The 22,834-nt window shown below is 42.5% G+C and overlaps 1 protein-coding gene across 5 annotated transcripts in view; it reads left to right on the forward strand.

Moving 5' to 3' along the window:
- Positions 1-22,834, forward strand: part of chd6 (chromodomain helicase DNA binding protein 6) — a 184,320-nt gene that overhangs the window by 93,644 nt on the left and 67,842 nt on the right. For all 5 annotated transcript variants that reach the window (XM_068315292.1, XM_068315293.1, XM_068315291.1 and 2 more), the window contains 6 exons: positions 476-640; positions 805-984; positions 12,945-13,055; positions 16,763-16,965; positions 17,285-17,365; positions 17,496-17,614. In XM_068315292.1, coding sequence (XP_068171393.1) covers positions 476-640; positions 805-984; positions 12,945-13,055; positions 16,763-16,965; positions 17,285-17,365; positions 17,496-17,614 — 859 coding nt within the window. The remainder of the gene's footprint in view (positions 1-475; positions 641-804; positions 985-12,944; positions 13,056-16,762; positions 16,966-17,284; positions 17,366-17,495; positions 17,615-22,834) is intronic.

The raw sequence follows: 22,834 nt of genomic DNA on the forward strand, positions 1-22,834 counted from the left end.
TTGTAACAATTTTATAACAACATGCACAAATCAAGAAATAATCAAACAGAAACCCATCTTTCATGGGTTTTCTATTTATTTTTCCTAACCCTAACCCAACCTTAACCCTATGGTCGTTACAAAAACAAAGGTCCGATGTGAATGCAGCTTAAAGGTGGTTATTCTGATTGACGTGAATTGAAAAAGAGAACTCATACAAAATAAATAACAATTTTACTAATATAAGGAATATTTTATTATTTTTAGGACACCTATTCAAGGAGCTGAAATTTGTTACAATTACTTTATGTAAAATTTCCTAGCCACAGAGACATTAGCTTACAGTACATATACTGTAGTACACTGGGAGGCATAAATCAATGCCATTCTTAAAGCAGGTCCACAATAATAACACATCATCAAAATTTTATAACTCAAGAGTTATAACTTGATAATATACAGTATTTCTAAATTTTCCTAAACAAATTCATGCCAGGCCCAGGCACGCTGCCATCGGATTGGCCAGAGCAAAGCAGTGAAAGTCTACAGACTGATCACCAGAAACTCCTATGAGAGGGAAATGTTTGACAAAGCCAGTCTTAAGCTAGGATTGGACAAAGCCATCCTCCAAGACATTAACCGCAAAGGAAGCCTCAATGGGGTGAGACATCGATTCTTGTTTGACTTCTATTAGATGTTATGATGTTGTTGGATGTTCTATGTTAACCATTATTGAGATTTCTTGTGGAAACTGGTTAATTGTCATGACTTGAAAGCTACACATGAATAGGAACGACATATATGAAGACCTATTTGTTACTGCAGGTGCAGCAGCTTTCTAAGATAGAAGTAGAGGATTTGTTGAAAAAAGGAGCATATGGAGCCCTCATGGATGAAGAAGATGAGGGCTCAAAGTTCTGTGAAGAAGATATTGATCAAATACTTCAGAGACGAACTCAGACCATCACCATCCAGACTGAAGGAAAGGGATCCACGTTTGCTAAGGTACAAAATGTTGTCATTGAACAGAAAAATTCAATTATCTTTTGACCAACTCTTTGAAACCAAACTATGGACAACAGCAGTACAAATGTTTCTATCTTGTATAAATCTGTATATATTTTTAGTGTTGCAATGTCTGAAGTGATAGACACAAGCCTTGTGATTATTTGTCTCATATTAGCTCGGTTATATGGCTTCTAAATGACACAGTATAGGTTAGCACACCTGCTATTCTGGGGACATATTACATCAAAATCTTCTGATAAAATTTGTCACCTGAAACTATAGTCAAACCTGTCTAAGACTTAGAGAACTGAAGGGACCACATTGGAAAAGTGGCCTTCTTAGACTGAAAGTAAATCTATTTTACAACATAACAGACTTTACAGTTTCCAAGTTATAATACTGTGCTTTGAGGAATATTCTCCCTTAAACACAAAGAATGGCTAAAATATACTATCTAATATTTTTAATTGTTATTTGAGCTTGCTGAAATTGTCTCTACATCAAAGGAATTCCAAGACTCCAAAACATGTATGTTCGGAACACCATTTCATACTTGACAATGATGAGACAGTAATGGGTTTGCTTTGTTTGTTTGTTTTACTTTTCTTTTGTTTTCTTATAAACAGTCACAGTAAAAAAATAATAATAATTACACACCAATCCATATTAGTCGAAAAGGAGGGGGGGGGGGGGCAAATGCCAAGCAAATATAAGCATTCATCTAAATGTAAAAAGGTTGACATGCTGTAATGACCCCTAAAGGGACCAACCAGCAGGAAGTTTTCTTTTTTTTTTCTTTTTTTTTTCTTTTCTTTGTTCAAAATTTCACAATCACTTTTTCTAGTACTGTATGTATACAGGTATAACAAATCCGCTTTTTGTATATCTGTTTTCAACCATTTTCATTTTATGGACTTCTTACAGGCTACTAAGAGAATTTCAGCAAATATTTATCTTTCATTTTCCAATTAAGATTCTCTATTTTAATATTTCAACTCAGAAATTAAAAAAGAAGCTTCAAAAGTTCAGATTCAAAACGTGAAAATGTTCTGCACTGTAGTTTCCATGATATCAAGCAGTCAGGCTGACCTGAATAAGAGCAATTTTGAACAGGCGGATAACACATTTTTCTTTCCTAATACTCCTCACAATTGGGAGCTTACTGATTTAAATTTTCATTTCCAATTCTGTCTCAGTTTTTACAACAATTTTCTCATGCAATTTCCATAATAGCTTCAGTGAGTGTATTTTAATTATTTAGTTGATGAAGGCTGAGATACAGTTTAGAGATATTTATGTGTATGGTTTGTGACGCAACTAAATTTGTCTTTAAACTCCAGGAAACTCTTTATTTGTATCCTACTTCATAAGAGTACAGTATGCAGTGAGACTTCTGTTGGAGAAGCCCAGAATCTTCTTTTGCCTGCAGATACCAGGACTCAAATCTGACTCACATATTTTCTTTGGTGTGTTTTCATCTGGAGATGACAATCTCTCCTAACCACTGTCATCCCTGGAGTTCAGGAGAGGAACTTGACAATAAATACATTATCTTAACGTGAACACTTATAGATCAATCCATTCTGATCTTATATCAAAGTATTCTTCTCATTTTTAGGAAAATATCAAGAAAAATTAAAATTTATTATGCACTGGTGGCATGTCTGGAGTGTACCCTGGCCTCTCACTTGTAAGTCCACTGGGATAGGCTCCAGCAACCCCCATGACCAAGGAAATGGAAGAAGCAGTAGAGAATACATAAATGAATGAAATTAACTCTGTGATAACACAGATTCACCCAGGATTCTTGGTAATCATAAATTCTTTGATTGCCTTGCAGTCGTCAGTAACTTCGAAAGATTTCTATGCATGAAAAATATAGTATTAACAAAAGACGATTTTCTGCTTACATTTAGCATTCATAATTATAATTATAATTAGATCTAACACAATATAAAATGTTTAATAGCTTTGGTTACACTTCATGATTGTGTCTCACATGTTGTTGATTCTTGAAAATATTTTCAGTTTGTTATCTTTAAGTTTGAAGCCTTAAATGTGGCAAAATAACAAAAATTTCTTGGGGGGCCAATACTTTTGCAAGGCACTGTACCTGTGGAGGTATGGAAGTGTCTCAGAGAGGTGGCAGTAGAGTTTCTGACTGGGTTGTTCAACAGGATCTTAGATAGTGAGAAAATTCCTGAGGAATGGATAAGTGTGCTGGTGCCCATCTTTAAGAACAAGGGAGATGTGCAGAGTTGTGGTAACAGCGGTTAGCATCAGGCCCTACTACATGGCGCGTGAATTTTCACACATTAATGTCCTCGTCGTCTATGTCCCCCCGCCATCCGGACCCTGAGACTGTGCATGAAACCATCTCTACGACCACCTCTGCTCTTCTGACCCAGCACCCGGAGGCACTCGTCATTATCACCGGTGACTTTAACCACGTCACCTTGGACTCATGTCTCCCCACAATGGTCCAGTGTGTGGACCGCCCCACTCGGAAGAACAGAACCATCGATTTGTTCTACACTAATGCTAAGGAGGCATACACAGCTACCCCCCTCCCCCTACTAGCGAAATCGAACCATAACTTGGTGTACCTACAGCCCACCTACATTCCGCTGGTGAAATGGCTGCCAGCAACAACAAGGAAGGTCAGGAAGTGGTCCCCGGGAGAGGAGGAAACGCTGAGGGACTTCTTCCAGACCACCGACTGGGATGTTTTTGTGGGCTCACATGGGGAGGACATTGAGGGGGCAGCTCAGTGTTTTACAGATTACATGAACTTCTGTGTGGACACCGTGGCCCCCGGCAGGACAGTCAGGTGTTACCCCAACAACAAACCCTGGGTAATAAAGGAAGTCAAGGCTGTCCTGAACAGGAAGAAGCAGGCGTTCATGAGCGGGAACGAGGAAGAGATGTGGAAGGCCCAGCAGGAAGTGAGTCTTTGCCTAAGGGAGACCAAGGAGGCATACGGGAGGAAGCTGGAGAAGCAGCTGGGGCGGAACCAGGTGTGGGAGGTCTAGAATGGGATGAGAACCATCACCGGACACTGCTTTTCTCACAGCACCTCCACAGAGAGCCTCCTGCTTGCACTTTTATTTTTATGTTATTTTATATTATTTTATACTGTTTATATTTTAGTTTTAGATTAGTAAATGTCCTGTTAGTGCTGCAGTGTAGTGTATGTCTTCTGGTATGTCCTTGGGTGTCAGTGTTTCTTTTTCTCCTGGTTTTTATCCAGTATTTAATCATTATGTAATGCCTGAGCAGTGGATATGTGCAATTTCCTCCGGGATTAATAATCTATCTAGCTATCTATCTAAAATAGACTAAGGGCAGAAGTGAGAACTTGTGAGCACTGTTTCTTGCCAAAAAAAGAGTACTAAAGATGCAATATTTGCTTTGAGGATGTTGGTAGAGAAGTACAGAGAAGGCCAGAGGGAGTTGCATTGTGTTTTTGTAGATCTGGAGAAAGCTTACGACAGGGTTCCCAGAGAGGAACTATCGTATTGTACGAGGAAGTCTGGAGTGTCAGATAAGTATGTTAGAGCGGTGCAGGAGCCCCTTCTTGTTTGCTATGGTGATGAACAGACTGACAGATGAGGTTAGACTGGAATCTCCATGGACTATGATGTTTGTAGATGACATTGTGATCTGTAGTGAGAGCAGGGAACAGGTGGAGGAGAAGCTAGAGAGGTGGAAGTTTGTCCTGGAAAGGAGAGGAACAAAGGTTAGCCACAGTAAGACAGAGTACATGTGTGTGAATGAGAGGGACCCGAGTGGAAGAGTGAGGTTACAGGGAGAAGAGATCAAGAAGGTAGAGGATTTTAAGTACTTAGGGTCAACAGTCCAGAGCAATGGAGAGTGTGGAAAAGAGATGAAGAAGCGTGTGCAGGCAGGATGGAAAGGGTGGAGAAAAGTGTCAGGTGTGATGTGTGGTAGAAGAGTTTCAGCTAAAATGAAAGGAAAGGTGTACAAAACTGTGGTGAGACCAGCAATGCTGTTTGGTCTAGAGACAGTGTCACTGACGAAAAGACAGGAGAAAGAGCTGGAGATAGCAGAGACGAAGATGCTGAGGTTCTCTTTGGGAGTGACTAGGATGGATAGGATCAGGAATGAGTACATCAGAGGGACAGCACATGTTAAAGGTTTTGGAGATAAAGTCAGAGAGGCTAGACTGGCAATTTACAATGTCGCCCCGGAGGTGATTACGACAGATGTGGTACAAGAATAATTGCATGTCAATGTCATGACACACCTATAGGTATTCTTTTTGAAAATAGATGACCAACGTTAAAGCTGAAGAGGGTATATGAAATTATAATCACGATGAAATGTCCACAAATGTGAGTAAATTAGAGAAAATAAATAGAAAGTAAATTAGAATTAGAGCCGGCGGTTCTGAAGAAAAGTCATTCCCATCTGGTCAACAAATACAGACAGCCCTCTAAATCCCAAAAGTATTCAGAAAGATGAATAGCTTCAGTGTTAGTCAGCAGGTCTTAGAACTTGTGTACAAGACCATGATTGAGAGCGTTTTAACATTTCATCTTTCTGCCTGGTTTGGTCACTTAAACTGTAAATTCCTGAACAAACTGTCTAGGATTGTGTCAATGGCTAGCAAAATCATTGGCAAGCCCAAAAGGCCTTGAGCCTATTGTACAAGGAGAGGGTGAGGAAGAAAGCTCTGAGCATCACAGCCGATCGCTCCCATCCTCTCTCCAGAGAGTTTGTGCTTCTGAACTCTGGTAGGCGCTACAGAGTTCCCCTAGCGACCAAAAATATTTATAAGAAGTCTTTTGTTCCCAGAACAGTCAACATTCTTAATTTGACAGAATGACGTACTGCATGACGGTGGTGGTGATGGTAATTGTGGTAATGATGGTGATGATGATGATGATGATGATGATAATGATGATGATGAAGCAGGTTTTTTAATGTTGGACTATCTCTTGTTAGTGCTGTTGTCTTATCCTTTTATGGTGTGATCCTCACTGCTGTATTGTGTCTTAAATGTCTTGTCTGTGAGTCTGGTGAGCCAAAGATGAATTTCCACCCCAGTTGACAATAAAGATTTATTATTATTATTATTATTATTATTATTAGAGAGGAATTTATTCAGAATGGATTCACACGCACCATCATCAACAAGGTACAACATCTTCAGTGTGTAGTGTGAACAGTGGTTCTTGTGCATGAAAAGATAAAGCTTGGAAAATGCTAAAACACCTCAACATCAAGCCTCCCAGCCTTGTGGCTGAATCCATTGCTTTAGGAAGCAGAGTTAAGAGAACAAAAGAAAGTCCTAACTAATTAAACAACAATCACTGCCAAAGTTGGGAAGGCTTCGTACAGAGTGGCATATTTATTTTTCACAGCCAATAAAGCATCACATGGTTGGGAGATTGGATGATCAATTACGGGAATCCACAGATGTGTCAAACTCTTCCTAACTCCTTGTATTTGCCAGATACGGTTTTAAAGGAAAAAATCATGAAGATATGCTGTTTTGCACCTGGCTGGAGGGATCTTGCGTAGATGAGATTTTCGCAACACTTGTCGTCAAAATAAAAGAAGATGGTCTGTCTTGGAATGAGTGTGTTTACAAAGACAGTCCAGGAGCAACATTGGGAAAAAATAAAAGAGTAAAAGCAAGAGTCATGCTTCACATCAAATGTGTGCACTGCAACACACACAGAGAACCCCTATCAAGCCAAATACTGGATGGAGAGCATATTTAAAAAACTTAATGGACTTAATATGTAATTATAAGGTGAAAACACAACCATAATGTCACCAAGTGATTAAATTCAGTCATTTAAGAAGAAACTGGAGCGCTGGACAGACCGACTTGAAATGAAACATATTCACATGTTTTCGGAGTCAGTGCCAAAATGTCAGTCTTTTATAAGTGTAAGTACTTTAGTGTGTCGTGCCAAATCTAACGACTTTATAACCCACGGATCTTTATCCAAGAGCTGATTGGACAGTTTGTAGTCACTGATTAAAGAAGTTCAGTGGAGTTTTTTTCAATACTGTTCTAAAATATATACAGCCAAGCTTCAGGACACCACCGCTAGTTGGCGGATGGATACAACATCAGCTGAGACTGGATTTCACTCACAGAGTAAAGACGTGGCTCATGTGTTCTCTGACTTTTGCGTTTCTTTTCAAACTTTACCATTGTTTATATAACTTGTATACTATTATTAACTGAGTATCCATCCATCCATCCATCCATTCATTCTCTTCCGCTTATCTGGGGTCGGGTCGCGGGGGCAGCAGCTTAAGCAGGGAAGCCCAGACTTCCCTCTCCCTAGCCACTTCGTCCAGCTCCTCCGGGAGAATCCCAAGGCGTTCCCAGGCCAGCCGGGAGACATAGTCTCTCCAGCGTGTCCTGGGTCGTCCCCGGGGCCTCCTCCCGGTAGGACGTGCCCGGAACACCTCACCAGGGAGGCGTCCAGGAGGCATCCTGACCAGATGCCCGAGCCACCTCATCTGGCTCCTCTCGATGCGGAGGAGCAGCAGCTCGACTCTGAGTCCCTCCCGGATGACCGAACTTCTCACCCTATCTCTAAGGGAGAGCCCGGACACCCTGCGCAGGAAACTCATTTCGGCCGCTTGTATCCGGGATCTCGTCCCGAGCTGAGGTCAGCAGTGCCCCATCCCCACTATATGCAGTGTGGATGTTGCACTGCTTCCCCCTCCTGAGACGCCTGATAGTGGACCAGAATTTCTTCGAAGCCGTCTTGAAGTCGTCCTCCAAGGCCTCACCGAACTCCTCCCACGCCCGGGTTTTTGCCTCGGCAACCACCAAAGCCACATTCCGCTTGGCCAGCTGGTACCTATCAGCTGCTTCAGGAGTCCCACAGGCCAAAAAGGTCTGATAGGACTCCTTCTTCAGCTTGACGGCATCCCTTACCGCTGATGTCCACCAACGGGGGTGGGGTTGCCGCTACGACAGGCACCGACCACCTTACGGCTGCAGCTGCGGTCGGCCGCCTAGACAATGGAGGCGCGGAACATGGTCCACTCAGACTCAATGTCCCCCGCCTCCCCCGGAACGTGAGTGAAGTTCTGCCAGAGGTGGGAGTTGAAACTCCTTCTGACAGGGAGTATATATAAAAATTTAAAAAAATGTCCCTCTCACCATTGTGGGGTGGTATCTGTGTGTCATCCTCAAGCTCGGGTCCTCTACCAGAGGCCTGGGAGTCTGAGGGTTCTGCGCAGTATCTTAGCTGTTCCTAGGACTGCGCTCTTCTGGACTGAGGCTTCAGATGTTGTTCCAGGAATCTGCTGGAGCCACTCTTCCAGTTTGGGGGTCACTGCCCCAAGTGCTCCTACTACGACGGGGACCACATTAACCTTAACCTTCCACATCTGTTCCAGCTGTTCTTTCAACCCTTGATATTTCTCAATCTTTTCGTGTTCCTTCTTCCTGATGTTGGCATCAGCTGGAATCGCCACATCTATCACCACTGCTCTCTTCTGCTCTTTGTCCATCACCACTATGTCCGGTTTGTTAGCCAGTAGCTGTTTGTCGGTCTGGAAGCTGAAGTCCCACAGGATCTTAGCCTTGCCGTTCTCAACCACCTTCGGTGGTGGTGGTATGTCCCATTGGGATTTGGGTACTTCTAGTCCATACCGGGTACAGATGTTCCTGTACACTATCACAGCTACTTGGTTGTGCCTTTCCATGTATGCTGAGCTGGCGAGCATCTTACACCCTGCTACCACATGCTGGACTGACTCTGGGGCTTCTTTACATAGCCTGCATCTTGGGTCAGATCTACTGTGGTAGATATTGGCCTCTATTGCCCTTGTACTTAGGGCCTGTTCTCGTGCTGCCATGATCAGTGCCTCTGTGCTGTCTCTCAGTCCAGCTTTTTTCAGCCATTGGTAGGTCTTCTTGATATCAGCCACTTCCTCTATCTGACGGTGGTACATGCCGTGTAGGGGCTTCTCCCTCCATGTTGTCTCCTCCTCCTCCTCTTCCTCCTCAGGCTTCTGCTGTCTAAGGCATTCACTGAGCAGTTCATCTGTTGGGGCCATCTTCCTGATGTACTCTTGGATTTTTGATGTCTCATCCTGGACAGTGGCCCTGATGCTCACTAGTCCTCGGCCTCCCTCTTTCCGCTTAGTGTACAGCCTCAGGATGCTGGACTTGGGGTGAAACCCTCCATGCATGGTGAGGAGCTTTCTAGTCTTGATATCTGTGGCTTCTATCTCCTCCTTTGGCCAGCTTATGATCCCAGCGGGGTATCTGATGACCGGCAGTGCATACATGTTGATGGCTCGGACCTTGTTCTTGCCATTCAGCTGACTTCTCAGGACTTGCCTTACTCTCTGGAGGTATTTGGCTGTGGATGACTTCCTTGCGGCCTCCTCATGGTTGCCATTAGCCTGTGGGATTCCAAGGTATTTGTAGCTGTCCTTGATGTCTTCTATCCTGCCCCCTGGAAGGTTGACCCCTTCAGTTCTGATCATCTTGCCTCTTCTTGATACCATCCAGCCACATTTGTCTAATCCGAATGACATCCCTATGTCGTCGCTGTAGATCCTGGTGGTGTGGATCAGTGAGTCAATTTCTCGCTCATTCCTTGCATACAGCTTGATGTCATCCATGTAGAGGAGATGGCTGATTGTTGTCCCGCTTCGGAATTGGTATCCGTAGCCACTCTTTGCGATGATGTGACTGAGGGGTTCAGGCCTATGCAGAACAGCAGTGGTGATCGTGCATCCCCTTGGTATATGCCGCACTTGATGTTAACTTGGGCAATTGGCTTGGAGTTAGTCTCCAGGGTTGTCTTCCACTTCCCCATTGAGTTCTTGATGAAGGCTCTTAGTGTACTGTTGATCTTGTACAGTTCCAGACATTCCAGTATCCACGTGTGTGGCATTGAGTCGTAGGCTTTCTGGTAGTCAATCCAGGCGGTGCACAAGTTGGTCTGCCTATTCTTACAGTCTCTGTGTACTGCTCTGTCCACCAGTAGCTGGTGCTTGGCTCCCCTGGTGTTACTACCAACTCCTTTCTGTGTCCCACTCATATATTGATCCATGTGCCTACTCATCTTAGCTGCCATGATGCCTGACAGGAGCTTCCATGTTGTACTGAGACAGGTTATTGGCCGGTAGTTGGATGGGGTAGATTCCTTCTGTGGGTCTTTAATGATCAGGACTGTCCTGCCTTCAGTCAACCATTCTGGGTGCGTCCCATCCCTTAGCAGCTGGTTCATCTGTGCTGCTAGACGCTCGTGGAGTGCTGTCAGCTTCTTTAGCCAGTATGTATGGATCATATCGGGGCCCGGTGCTGACCAAGTCTTCATCTTTGACACTCTTTCTTGGATGTCTGCCATTGAGATGGTTACTGGTTCTTGTTCTGGGAGGCAGCTGTGGTCAGGTCCACTAGCCACTGAGCATCGGTGTTGTGTGATGCTTTTCTTTCCCATATGCCCTTCCAGTATTTCTCCACCTCAGCTCTTGGTGGGTCTGGCCGGATGCTATTTCCCTGCCACTGAGAGTACACCTTTGCTGGTTGAGTGGAGAAGGTCTTGTTTATTCTCCTGGCCTCAATCTCCTTGGTGTATCGCTTCAGTCGGGTAGCCAGAGCTGTTAGTCTCTGTTTGGCAGTTTCGAGTGCTTCAGGTATGGAGAGCTTGCTGTATTTCCTGGGTGCCCCTTTATTCACCATGTTCCCCTTCTGTAGCTCGGCTAGCTGGCTGACTTCTCTCCGTGTCGCCTTTATCTTGGCCTCTAACCGTCTCTTCCATGGAGGGTATTGTTTGTTATGCCCTGTGTTGATCTTATATCCCAGCATTTCGAGGATTACTGTTGCTGTACTGTGGATCAGCTTGTTGGTCTCAGTTATGTTCCCTGTGGGGATGGTTCTTATTGCAGCATTCACATCTTCTAGCAGATCTTCTGAAGGTACTTGACAACTTAGCTTCGGTATTTGTCGGAGGCTCCAGGTTTCCATTTGGGTCACGATCTTCCTTCGCAGGTCAGCAGCTCTTGTATTGAGGCTGTCTATGTCTCTTGGGGCTTGGTACCCAATCACGGATTGTGGGGGGGGTGATATCCCCCCGCTGACCTGGCGTCCTGGCTCCCCCTTTCCGTAGCATTGTTATATTTCATTGATCTCTAGTTGTGACAGCAGTTTTCGGTTACGGATGTTGGAACACTGGGCTAACAGCTGTTTCTTTGTTAGCCTTGATTGTGGGTTTCGAAGCATCCATTGGTCCCACATCCGCCCCATATATCCCCTCTCTCTGGGATTACTTGTGTAGTAGCATTCCAACAACTGCGTATTCTCTGCCCTTGTCCATGTGTGTCTTGTTCCAGTATTGCCCTGGTTCCCTAGCATCTGACGCGGACCTTGTTAAACCGGGCGACGTCCGAACTCTGTCATTATTGTGTTCACTCATATTTTTGAGGTAGGCTCGTATAGCATTAAGGGTCTTGCCTAAGGACCCTCACTGGATAGTGCCCGCCATGTCTGGGGTTTGAAGCCACGTCCACACCCTCCTGCATTCCAGACCACGCCCTCCTGCATTCCTGACTACGCCCCCTTCTGCATTTCACGTTGACTGGATAGTGTTTGTCCCGACCGGGATTCGAACCCACAACCTCCTGCATTCAAGTCAGTTGACTTAACCACTGTACTATCCACTGTACTATATATATATATATATATATATATATATATATATATATATATATATATATATATATATATATATATATATATATAATTAGACACAGGTAAAGTCTGCATGTCTATTGGTTGAAAAAAATGTTTTTTTGGTTTAAATTAGGTGTTTTAGGCTTTTTATGAGGCTGGAACAAATTAAACATTTGCGATAAATGTTTAATTTGGCTCAACATATTCATGTAAGTAGACTCTTTCTGTTACAAACCTGAACAGGAACTGCTTGGGATCAAAAGGAAGTCACTCTTACCTACATGACATTTTAGGCATGTCTATAAATGCTCTTCATCCAGACCTGCAATACTGTATGTACTGGGATCTGGAGGGATCTAATTTGCTATCAAAGCAAAACGTCTGTTATCACAAGAGTTATCTTTTACAAAGTTTCTGTTAGTTTCTGCTGGAATTTCAGATAACTTTTGTGTCCTGTTGTGTTCATCTGAAAGTTTACATTTGGTAACTTCATTGTTGGATATACAGTAAATGAAAACAGAGCCACAAAAAGAAATAGGAATAAGTGTTGCCCTATGCAGAGAGCACCGAGAATAATATTTGTAGTCAAGGGCATACATTTGGGAGTTTCGGAAATGAAGATGAAGAAGGTTTGAAATGACCATAATATGTAGTATCAGTTTGTAACTTAGCAGATGAAGCCTTTTCACGTACTAGATGTCTTTAACTTTAAGAAGAAATGAGTGCACTGCAACCATCTAAGTTTTAATGTCACATGATGAGATTTTCTGTGATAAAATGTTATCTCTGTATTGGCCATATAAATTAAAATAAAATCTGTTTCAAGATAAAAGAAGTAGAACTTTTGTGTGTGAGGACACAGATGCCAGGATGGCTCCCAGGTGTTACAAGATTTTGTTCTGATGCATCCTGGAAACTGTCGAATTGTTCAGGTTTTGGGGTAGCAATGGGTTTGGACTTGGGTTCGGAAATGGAGGTTTGGCAGTTCAAGTCCCAGCCCAGACAAAGTACGGAGTGTGGTGAGGGGCCAATCTACCTCCAGGGCACTGCCAATGTACCCTTGAGCACATTAGTTGAATTATTCACAGCATATTTGATCCAGGCTGGTCAACAGCTATGAATCACGGTGAATAAAACTGAAGGTGCTTTGTTGATGTGCTTTGTTCGAAGGCCAAGTGTAACATGAAAATATATAACACATTTGACATTAAGCAAAACAGCTTCATTCATGATATTTTGAGCAAATCTGATTATTTTCTTTTCTCAGGCCAGTTTCATCTCATCTGGTAACAGGACAGACATTTCTCTGGACGACCCTAACTTCTGGCAGAAATGGGCGAAGATTGCAGATGTGGAGATCAACTCCAAATCTGAGAAGGTAGAGAGCGCGAGCTTGGGAGAAAAGAAAAAGAAAGGAACATATGACATTTCAAAACAAATGAGGACACATAGGTTGATAGTGTCAAGACAAAGAAGAGACAATAAAGACTAAGGAAAAACATGTTAAGAAGGGTGGAGAAAAGAGTAAAATGAAAATACTACCTACTGAAATAATGTGTACTCCAATGATTTAGGAGCATTTGCAAGTTGATTAGTTTGTGTCATATAACATGAAAACCCATAGTTCATTCATTTTGTAAATGATCTTCATTATAATGTCAAAAATGTAACCTCAAATGTGGTGGGGTTTATTTTTCTTAAGGACAGGAGACACTGTATTAAACACAAGATATTTATTTTGTCAATTCAAATCATGTATAGGTTGAGTAGCAGTGCAATAATATCATCCACAGGTTGAGTATGAGTCCAATAATATCATCGATGATATTGACAGACAGACAGGTTCAACCAACAGACAAGTTCAACAAATACTTATCTAAGCATGATGAGAGCTCTGGAGACAATGAAAAAGTCCTCCAGTGTGTTGTTGCAGAACATTCTGGGTACAGGAAAAAACTTCAAGTACAAACTAAAAAATGTATCACATATCTTTTTATACCCTAAAGGTGTGACTAGGGGGAGGTATTAACCTCAGCCCATCTGCTTTCAACCAGTTCTTTATGGGCTTTCAGTTGGTACGTCATGACCTCCAGACGTTACCAAAAATATGAAGTCGACAATTTCACAAAACTATTTGATAACATAATGTAATTAGTCATGCGAACCCTGTGAGGATCTGCTGCAGACATTCTTCGGATGACCCTGTGCGGAAACATTCTAATTTCAAGTATAGTGTATGGAATGATCTGGCTAGCTGCTTCTGTCAGTGTCTAACTTCTTCCAAGGATGCCCACAGTCATGCAAGCATTTCCAAATATGGTCTAACAGGAATTATTTTCATGCAGCGTCTTCATGACCTCGAGACGTCCTGGGGCCACCTTCACAAGAGCTGAATAATATGACACACACAACACTCCAGATCTTTGGTTCAATTAAATGATATTATTTTATTATATTATTGTATTATTTTATTGTATTAAAAACTTTCCACCACACAAAAATTAGACACAAATGGAATACACCTGCCATTCTGTGAAACAATGAGGTGGCTGTGGCTCAGCACTACAACGATCATCGACTTATCAGCCCCAATATAAGTGGTTTACTCCCCACCTGTCACTGTCCCATTGTGAGTAATTTCTTGAATAGTTACTGCTTTGTGAAGGGTCAGTAAGACTACAAAGCTGATTTTATAATCAGTCAAATTTAATTTGGTCAACCCAAATTCACGACACTTCGCATCTAATGGTTATACAAACTACAAAGTGACACCCTTTACCCATTGAAACTCAAACTAAGAGAGGAAAAGCATAATAAAAACCCTAACGAAAAACAAAACAAAACGCAGAAGATCCCTCTGTGTAAGACTCAATAGATGTTACAAGTACAGAGCACAACAACCTTGACAGTCGTCACAACAAAGTCCACGGTGGTGAAGTGAGGCTGGGAGAATGTTATTGAAGAAGTCTATGCAGGTGCAGCCCAGGAACAAAATGGTAATCCAGGCCAGGATGGATTGCCATTCATTCATCTTTTTCGCCTGGCACACATGGTCACTTCTCCCCTGAAAGTAGGTCACAATTCATGGCCACATTTTGAAGTTTAGGAAACTAATGCAGAGGAACGCCAGGAAGTAAACTCCCCAAGATGAAGTTTTTAACACAGACACTGAGTAATAGCAAATTAGTTCAGTGTTTCACAAGAAGTCCTTAAATACTCTAGTTCTTAGCAGCATAGCTAACTGCTTATCAATAAATTTTTTAAACCTAGTCTTAGCCTAGTCCACGCAGCAGACTTGAACTGGGAGGCTGTCCTAGAGAGGAGGTGCCTGATGGTTGAAAGATTTACCTTCCAGAATACCTTTTTAAAATCATCCATCATAAGCAGTTGAACATGGATGGATGGATGGATGGATAAAGAAATAAACAATGTTTTGTTGTTCCTCTTGCTTCATAATCTAGCATGGACAAGGAGTCTTGGATGCCATGTTCATTGGTTTAGAGGACTACTCAAATCTCCAACATGCAAATGTGTGTTCCATGTCATTTGCTAAACCCGTGGCCTTTAAACAAACCTCAGCTTTTCTCTATTGTATACTTCTTATTGGGGTGGGTTACTTAGAACTTTACAGTATGTAACCTACACACAAATATGTTTTGTAATGTTTTTTCTAAAATGACACTCAGTTACCATAGCAATACCTGAGACAGATAATCAAAGTCAGACCAGTGTTGGTTTTTCAATGGCATTAGGAAGACTAGAAAGGACACCATATCAGAATTTAATCAACCAATAAGAGCCTCTGCTCACAATGAGAGTACCTTTGCATGCTCTGACCTGGTAAGTTCAGCTGACTCCTACCTGACCTTTGTGGTGGGGGTTCGTTTTTCTTAAGGACAGGAGACACTGTAAAATACAAGATATTTATTTGTTTAGGTTGAGTAGCAGTACAATAATATCATCAATAGGTTGAGTATGAGTCCAATAACATCATCGATGATATTGACAGACAGACAGGTTCAACAAACAGACAAGTTCAACAAATACTTATCTAAGCATGATGAGAGCGCTGGGGACGATGAAAAAGTCCTCCGGTGTGTTGTTGCACAGTACTCTGGGTAGATGAAAACTTCAAATACAAACAAAAACATGGATCACATCTCTTTTTATACTCTAAAGGCGTAACTATGGGAGGTGTGAATCAGTTGTTTAACTTCATTCCCTCTGCTCTCCACTAATCTTTCCCCCAGTTTCAGTAGGTACATCATGACCTCAAGAAGTTTAGCAGAGACGTCTAGTCGACAGTTTCACAACGCTGATGACATAACCTAATCAGTCACGCGGACATTTAGTGCAGACAAAATTATTAACAGATACTGACATTTACGCAAACACTTCTAAAAACAGATTAGATTCTTGCAGAATCTTTCATGACCTCGAGACTTCCTGGGGCTGTTTCTCCCAAGTGCTGAAAGATTTGACACACACACACTCTAGATTTTTGGGTCAAGAAATGATATTATTTTATTATATTATTATATTATTTTATTGTATTTTATTGTATTAAAAAAATTTCCACCACACCTTTCTTACTGATTGTCATTTTAAATAAAATGAAAATCAGTTATGCATAACCAAACCATGTATATTGAGAATTACCACAAAATCTCCCTGATATATAATAAAAGGTATTTCAATTTCTAAAAAGAAGATGTACATTTTCAAACCACTTAAATCTAAGTTTGTCATAATGAAAATGAGTACTGGAAGAATAGATTGACAGTTTGACTGGAAAGGGTGCATGGGTTGGAAATACAAAAGGTCTGAACTGTGCTAATGATGACGGATAAACAATGTTAAACTGGAATGATTGAATGAATAAGATGCCCTTCTTTCTCTGTCGTTTCCTTCTTCTCCTGTCTTCATGTGTTGTCGGTGTGGCTCTCCTTCAGATGCTCTTACTTATGAATGAAAGCAGATTAATAAAACTTGAAAGTTGATCTCTCCTCACCTGTTTCAAATTGTTTCTACAACCCTAGATATTTTCTTCTTTCATTCACATCAAAATTTTTAATTTTGACACAGGAGTCCTTGGTGATTGACACGCCTCGAGTGAGGAAACAGACCCGCCATTACAACTCATTTGAGGATGATGAGTTGATGGAGTTCTCAGAACTGGACAGTGACTCTGAAGAGCGGCCGTGCCGAACTCGGCGCCTTGGCGAACGCAGCCGGCGATACCTCCGTGCTGAATGCTTCCGGGTTGAAAAGAACCTGCTAATCTTTGGGTATAATTTGAGAAATTTTAAAATGTTACAGATTTGGCTTTATGTATACACATTCAACACATTCATCCACCAATCAGCTTCCATGACAGTGAAATCACCCAAAATTGAGTAGCTGATAGAATCATTGTCTCTATGAATTCAACTTCAAGTTTCTAGAGAGCCATTGTGAAACTCAGCTCAGGGGAAACATGAACATCTTTAAATATTACTGAAATTCTACATCAAGACTTTCTTGATTAACAATTTATGTCTTTTGATCTCTCATCTGTGGCTGACCTAGTGTTTTTACTTCCCTTTCTGGTTTTCACTGTTTGACCAGGTGGGGTCGTTGGAAGGACATTTTGAACCATGGTCGGTTTAAATGGCACCTGGCAGAGAGAGATATGGAAGTGATTTGTCGGTAAGAAAAATAGGTTGTTTCATATAGGTGTTATATAAACACATTATTGAACCAGAGTCATGAAAATCCATGCGTACATTTTAAACAGTGTTTGTGTGTTTTGATGACTTTTTTTGTTGTAATGATGCAGGGCTCTGTTGGTTTACTGCCTGCGACATTACAAAGGCGATGACAAGATCAAGAGCTTCATATGGGACCTGATCTCTCCCTCCAAGGAAGGCCAGGACCAGGCACTGCTGAATCACTCTGGTTGTCATCTCTCCATTAATTTACACTATAACATTAGCATTGCATTCAATCATCTCAGTGATCAATAAAAGAAAACACACACCTAGCATTGTACCCCGATAAAGTATGCTGTACAACAGTGATCAAATCAGTTTAAGAGATATTTTGTTATTATTGGAATAGAACACATCATTTTTCCTGTTGTTTTTTGCTGATAGCAGAAAATTTATCCTTGCCTTCAACATAGATGAGCAATGTAATTAAAAACATCCATTATGTCAAATGACTTTAAACTTTCTCTACCCATCCAGTTAATGTCATTCAACACAAAGGTCTACCATGACCTGGATGAAACATTCTTCATAAATTTTAAAACTATACTGTTAAATTATTATATAATAATGAATCTGAGGATCTGAAATACTGTTATGGGTGCTGTGAATTAAATGTACACGTCTTTCATTAAGCTTTTTTTACCATATGATTGTAGCAACCCCTGTTGAATATGGGTCATTAGAGAGTGTGCTTGAACTTTAGACAGCACCAAATAGCGTCAAATGTCATAATTTATGACAGTAGGAACCTGTGATCAAGTCCCATCTAGATGTAAATTCAGAAAATGGCATTGACTTGATTTTTCTGTTCTAATGTTGAATTCATGTCCAAGACACAGTAGGTATACTTCATGAACACATACAGTATACTATAGGCTTAGTTTGTATTATAGACACATTTACGGTATAAGCTTTTCAGCAGTGTGGACATTGTTGTCTTCAGATCATTTTAAGCAACAATGTTGTCAATGCAGTAAAGGGAAACCAAAAAACTACTCCATAATCATGTGGCACAACACAGGGCAGGCAGGACTCAGCTGTCCACTTGCATTTGAAAGACAGACTACACTCCTTTGACGATAACACTGTCCAATATATTGGTAAAAGAAGATTGAAAGTGGTGTTCAGGCAACAATGTACACACAAAAGAAACTATGCACACAATAAAAGTTTGCATTTCATAGATTACTTATTTTTTGCAACAACAGATAGATTACATAGACCTTTATTAGTCCCACAGTGGGGAGATTCGTGTGATTGCAGCAGCAGAGGGGAAGGGGGTTCATACATAATATTGTACTTACATATTAACACATGTAACATTGATATACATATTAATAAATGATAAACATATTAACATGGTATACATGTTAACAATTTACAATCAATAATTCACATTTCACAACTACAAACTACAGGCTACAAACTAGACTGGTCTACCAGATTGTGTGTGTGATTGTCTGTTTGTGGTCAACTGGGAGGAGTTTTGATTGTACAGTCTTGACGGCCGTGGGCAGGAAAGACCTGTGATAGAGTTCCTTCATGCATGTCAGATGAAGAAACTTATCGCTGAAGGAGCTCTAGTGGTCTTAGCTTGCCATGTAGGGGGTGGGAGCTGTTCTTCGTCATTGATGACAGCGTGGCTATCATCCTCCTCTCTGCCACCACCTCCACTGAGTCCAGGGGGCATCCTAGGACAGAGCCCGCCTTTCTAATCAGCCTGTCCATTCTTCTCCTGTCGGCTGCAATTATGCTGCTTCCCCAGCAGACCGTCCCATGGAAAATAGCTGAGGCCAACACAGTGTCAGAGAAGATCTTCAGGAATGCCCCCTGCACTCCAAAAGCAGATAAAGTCTGCTATGACCCTTTTTGTAAAGATCATTTGTTTTGGTAGTCCAGCCCAGTTTATTGTTGAGGTGAATACCCAGGTACTTATACGACGACACATCTCAATTTCCATTCCTTGGATGTTCACCGGCGTCACCAGGCAGAGTTCTTGCCTGCGAAAATCCACCATCAGCTCCTTAGTTTTCCCCGTATTGATCTGGAGGCGGTTCCACTGTCACCAGTCCACAAAGTCTTGGGTCAATTCTCGGTACTCTCTGTCGTCCCCATCAGTGATGAGGCCGATGATTGCAGAGTCGTCAGAGAACTTCTGCAGGTGACAGGTGGGAGTTGTAGGAGAAGTCTGCAGTGTAGAGGGTGAATAGGAATGGAGCCAGAACTGTTTCTTGTGGGGCTCCAGTGCTGCAGATGACCGTGTTTGACACAGTCCCACGTACTGACAAACTGTTAGTGGTTGGTTAAATAATCCAAGGTCACATCCGTGAGGTGATGGTCTAATCCAGTGTTCTCTAGCTTGTCCTTCAGCAGTTAGGGTTGTATTGTGTTGAAAGCACTGGAGAAATTTTTTTTTTAAAAAGCCTAATAGCGCTCCCAGGCTTCTCGATGTGAGACAGAGCTCGTTGTTGGAGGAAGATGACAGTGTCGTTCACCACGATGGCAGGCTGGTATTTAAACTGGAGTGGATTCAGCGATGGGCTCACCAGGGGGCGGAGATGTCAAAGGACCAGTCGCTCGAGGGTCTTCATCAGGTGGGATGTTAGTGCCACTGGCCTGTAGCTATTAAGGTCCTTGGGGTGCAGAATCTTAGGCACATGAACCACGCAGGAGGTTTTCCACAGCTGTGGAACCTTCCTCAGCTTCACACATGTTGAACATGTGTCCAACACTGTTGGGGGCGGCAGTGGCTCAGTGGTAGAGCGCGTAGTAGAACGGGTTGTCCAATGTTCTGAGATCGGCGGTTCGTTTCCATCCCCCACCCAGAAAAAACACACGGAGATGAGCTGACAGTGGGAGGCATCAGCTCACCTCCGGATCACTGCTGAGGCGCCCTTGAGCAAGGCGCCGTCCCCCTTACAAGTTGCTCATATGGGCGCACCACAAGGGAGCTGCCCGCCACTCCATCTCCCCTGCATGCGTACAGGCCCCCTGTGTGTGTTTGTGTGTTCAGGGCCTGTACATACATACTGCATATATGCATGATATTCAACTAACGAGAGCAGTGGTTATTAACCTTGCTGGAGGTACCGAACCCTGCCGGTTTCATATGCCCCCTTCTTTAGTAAAAAAAAAATAATTTCAAATTTAAGACATAAGTATATGTTTTACTGGTATATTTAATGAATTGTGCATTAATGTCATCTTTTTCAAAGAACAAAACCAAGACAGTGCATGAACTCACATGAAATGACCTACCTGCAAATCAGTGTGACTTCTTCTGTTATTATTCAGAGACCATTTCAGATATGCGTGGCTTCACCTTGGCAAGTGCTACTTTTATGTCATTTTCACAGTAAAGTCTGTTTCTTTTGTTTTCCATGCAGTTTAAGGAAGTGTCCCTTTATTTTTGCCACCGCGGGACTGGAGTTGCTCAACTTGACATTGCAAATCATGCAGAACGCTGACTGCCATCACATTCCGTTGTACAGTACATGTAAATTCACGCTGCACATATTTGTCCGACCACTTTTTTTTTGGCTCAACAAAGTTACTATGAATTAAAATATTAAGAAAGCAATCAGATGATACCATCAATGACAGGCATTAATCGACTACTGAGTGCACAAAACCCCATGTAGGCTAATCGATGTAGTGTGATCACCTGCAGCCAATGATGGCTGATGGGGGCATGTCATCACAAATTGACACAATGTGTCAAACATACACAGTGTCAGGTGTTTTGTCTTGACCTCCGTCTCCACCGAACCCCTGAGACCAACTCACCGAACGCCTAGGGTTCGATCGAACTCAGGTTAAGAACCACTGAACTAGAGTGTGCCACTAATTTCCCTGCAGGGATCAGAATCAGTGAATAAAATTTAAAAAAATAAATATAAAAATTAAAAAAACAATCCCTCAGAGCTGGTCTGCACAGGCTTTTAGGGATCCTGGAGCTGATACTGTCTGGACCCACAGCCTTCCTCGTGTTGATCCTCCACAGCTGGTTTCTCACCTGTGATTCGGTGAGGGGCAGGGTGGGGCAGGGGAACGGTGTGCGGGAGGGTGTGAGTGAGGGGGTGAGTTGAAGAGGTGAGCAGTGGTGGGTGGCTGTGAGCAGATTGTTGTAGAGGGGGAGGGGATGTGGTGGTGTTGGAGGTGGGCAAGGGGAGGGGGCTGCAGTGTGGAGGACTGTCACAGCACTACCACTCTGGAGGGCTGGATGCCTGATCAAATCTGCTGAAGAAAACGTTCAGGTCATCTGCCCACTTTTGGTCCCAACAACCACGTGGTTGGGTTCTTTATGGCCTGAGATGGTCTTCAGGCCTCTCCACACCCTGTTAATGTTGCAGCTGGTCCTCCATCGTCCTCCTGTAGATGGTCTTCCCCTCTCTGATCTTCTTCCTCAGCTCCCTCTGTATAGCCTTCAGCTCGTCTTTGTTCCCTGACTTAAAGAACCTTTTTTTCTCCTCAAGAAAAGCCTTAATGTCAGGGGTGATCCACGGTTCATTGTTGGGATAACACCGTACAGTCCTGGTGGGTACGGTATTATCCACACAAAAGTTCACGTAGTCTGCAATGGTGTTTGTGAGACCTTCAATGTCCTCCCCATGAGAATCTCAGTATACATCCCACTATGTTCTGTGGAAACAGTCCTTCAAAGCCTTATCAGCCTCATCGGACCATCTCCTAATAGTGGGGGAACACGGCTGGTTGCCTTTCCACAAGAGGCTTGTAGACGGGCAGGAGGTGAACCATGTCGCAGTCTGATCTTACCATGTCGCAGTCAGATCTTCCCTAGGGAGGGAGGGGTAATGAGATGTATGCCTCCTTTGTGTTGGCATAACACAAGTCCAGTGTTTTACTATCTCTGGTGCAGCACGTAACATACTGGGTGAAGGTGGACAGAGTGGAAGATGGAGAGGCGTGATTGGAATCCCCAGAGATGAGGATGAGGGACTGTGGATGCTTGTCATTCACAAACACCGCCAGCCCTTCTCCTTTCCTCTTTCCGATCTACCTCGTCTTGTCTGCCCGCACCAGATTAACCCCTCAATGCACATGTGGGGTCAAGCATGACCCCATGGGTGTTTTTTTTTCTTCAAAAGCTTCAAATGAAAATTTGTGATATATTCATATTCCAGGTATTCCTCATAAAATATGTTTGTGACATGAGGCCATTTGCATTTTAAAAACAAAATAAATCATTTTTAAGATATGGCAGTTTTTGTACCACTACCCCACTCTTCCAAGAGTGGGGTGTATGAACCTTTAATTTTTAGCCACTTAACTGTCCCACTTACACATCTGGTGTCATCATCCACTTCTGCTGCAACTTTCCAATCAACACAACTGGTGTCTGCAATCTCACCAACCAGGAGCTCATTGCTACACAAGCAACACAGCA

This window comes from Antennarius striatus, chromosome 5 (assembly GCF_040054535.1).
Source record: "Antennarius striatus isolate MH-2024 chromosome 5, ASM4005453v1, whole genome shotgun sequence".
Taxonomy (NCBI): domain Eukaryota; kingdom Metazoa; phylum Chordata; class Actinopteri; order Lophiiformes; family Antennariidae; genus Antennarius; species Antennarius striatus.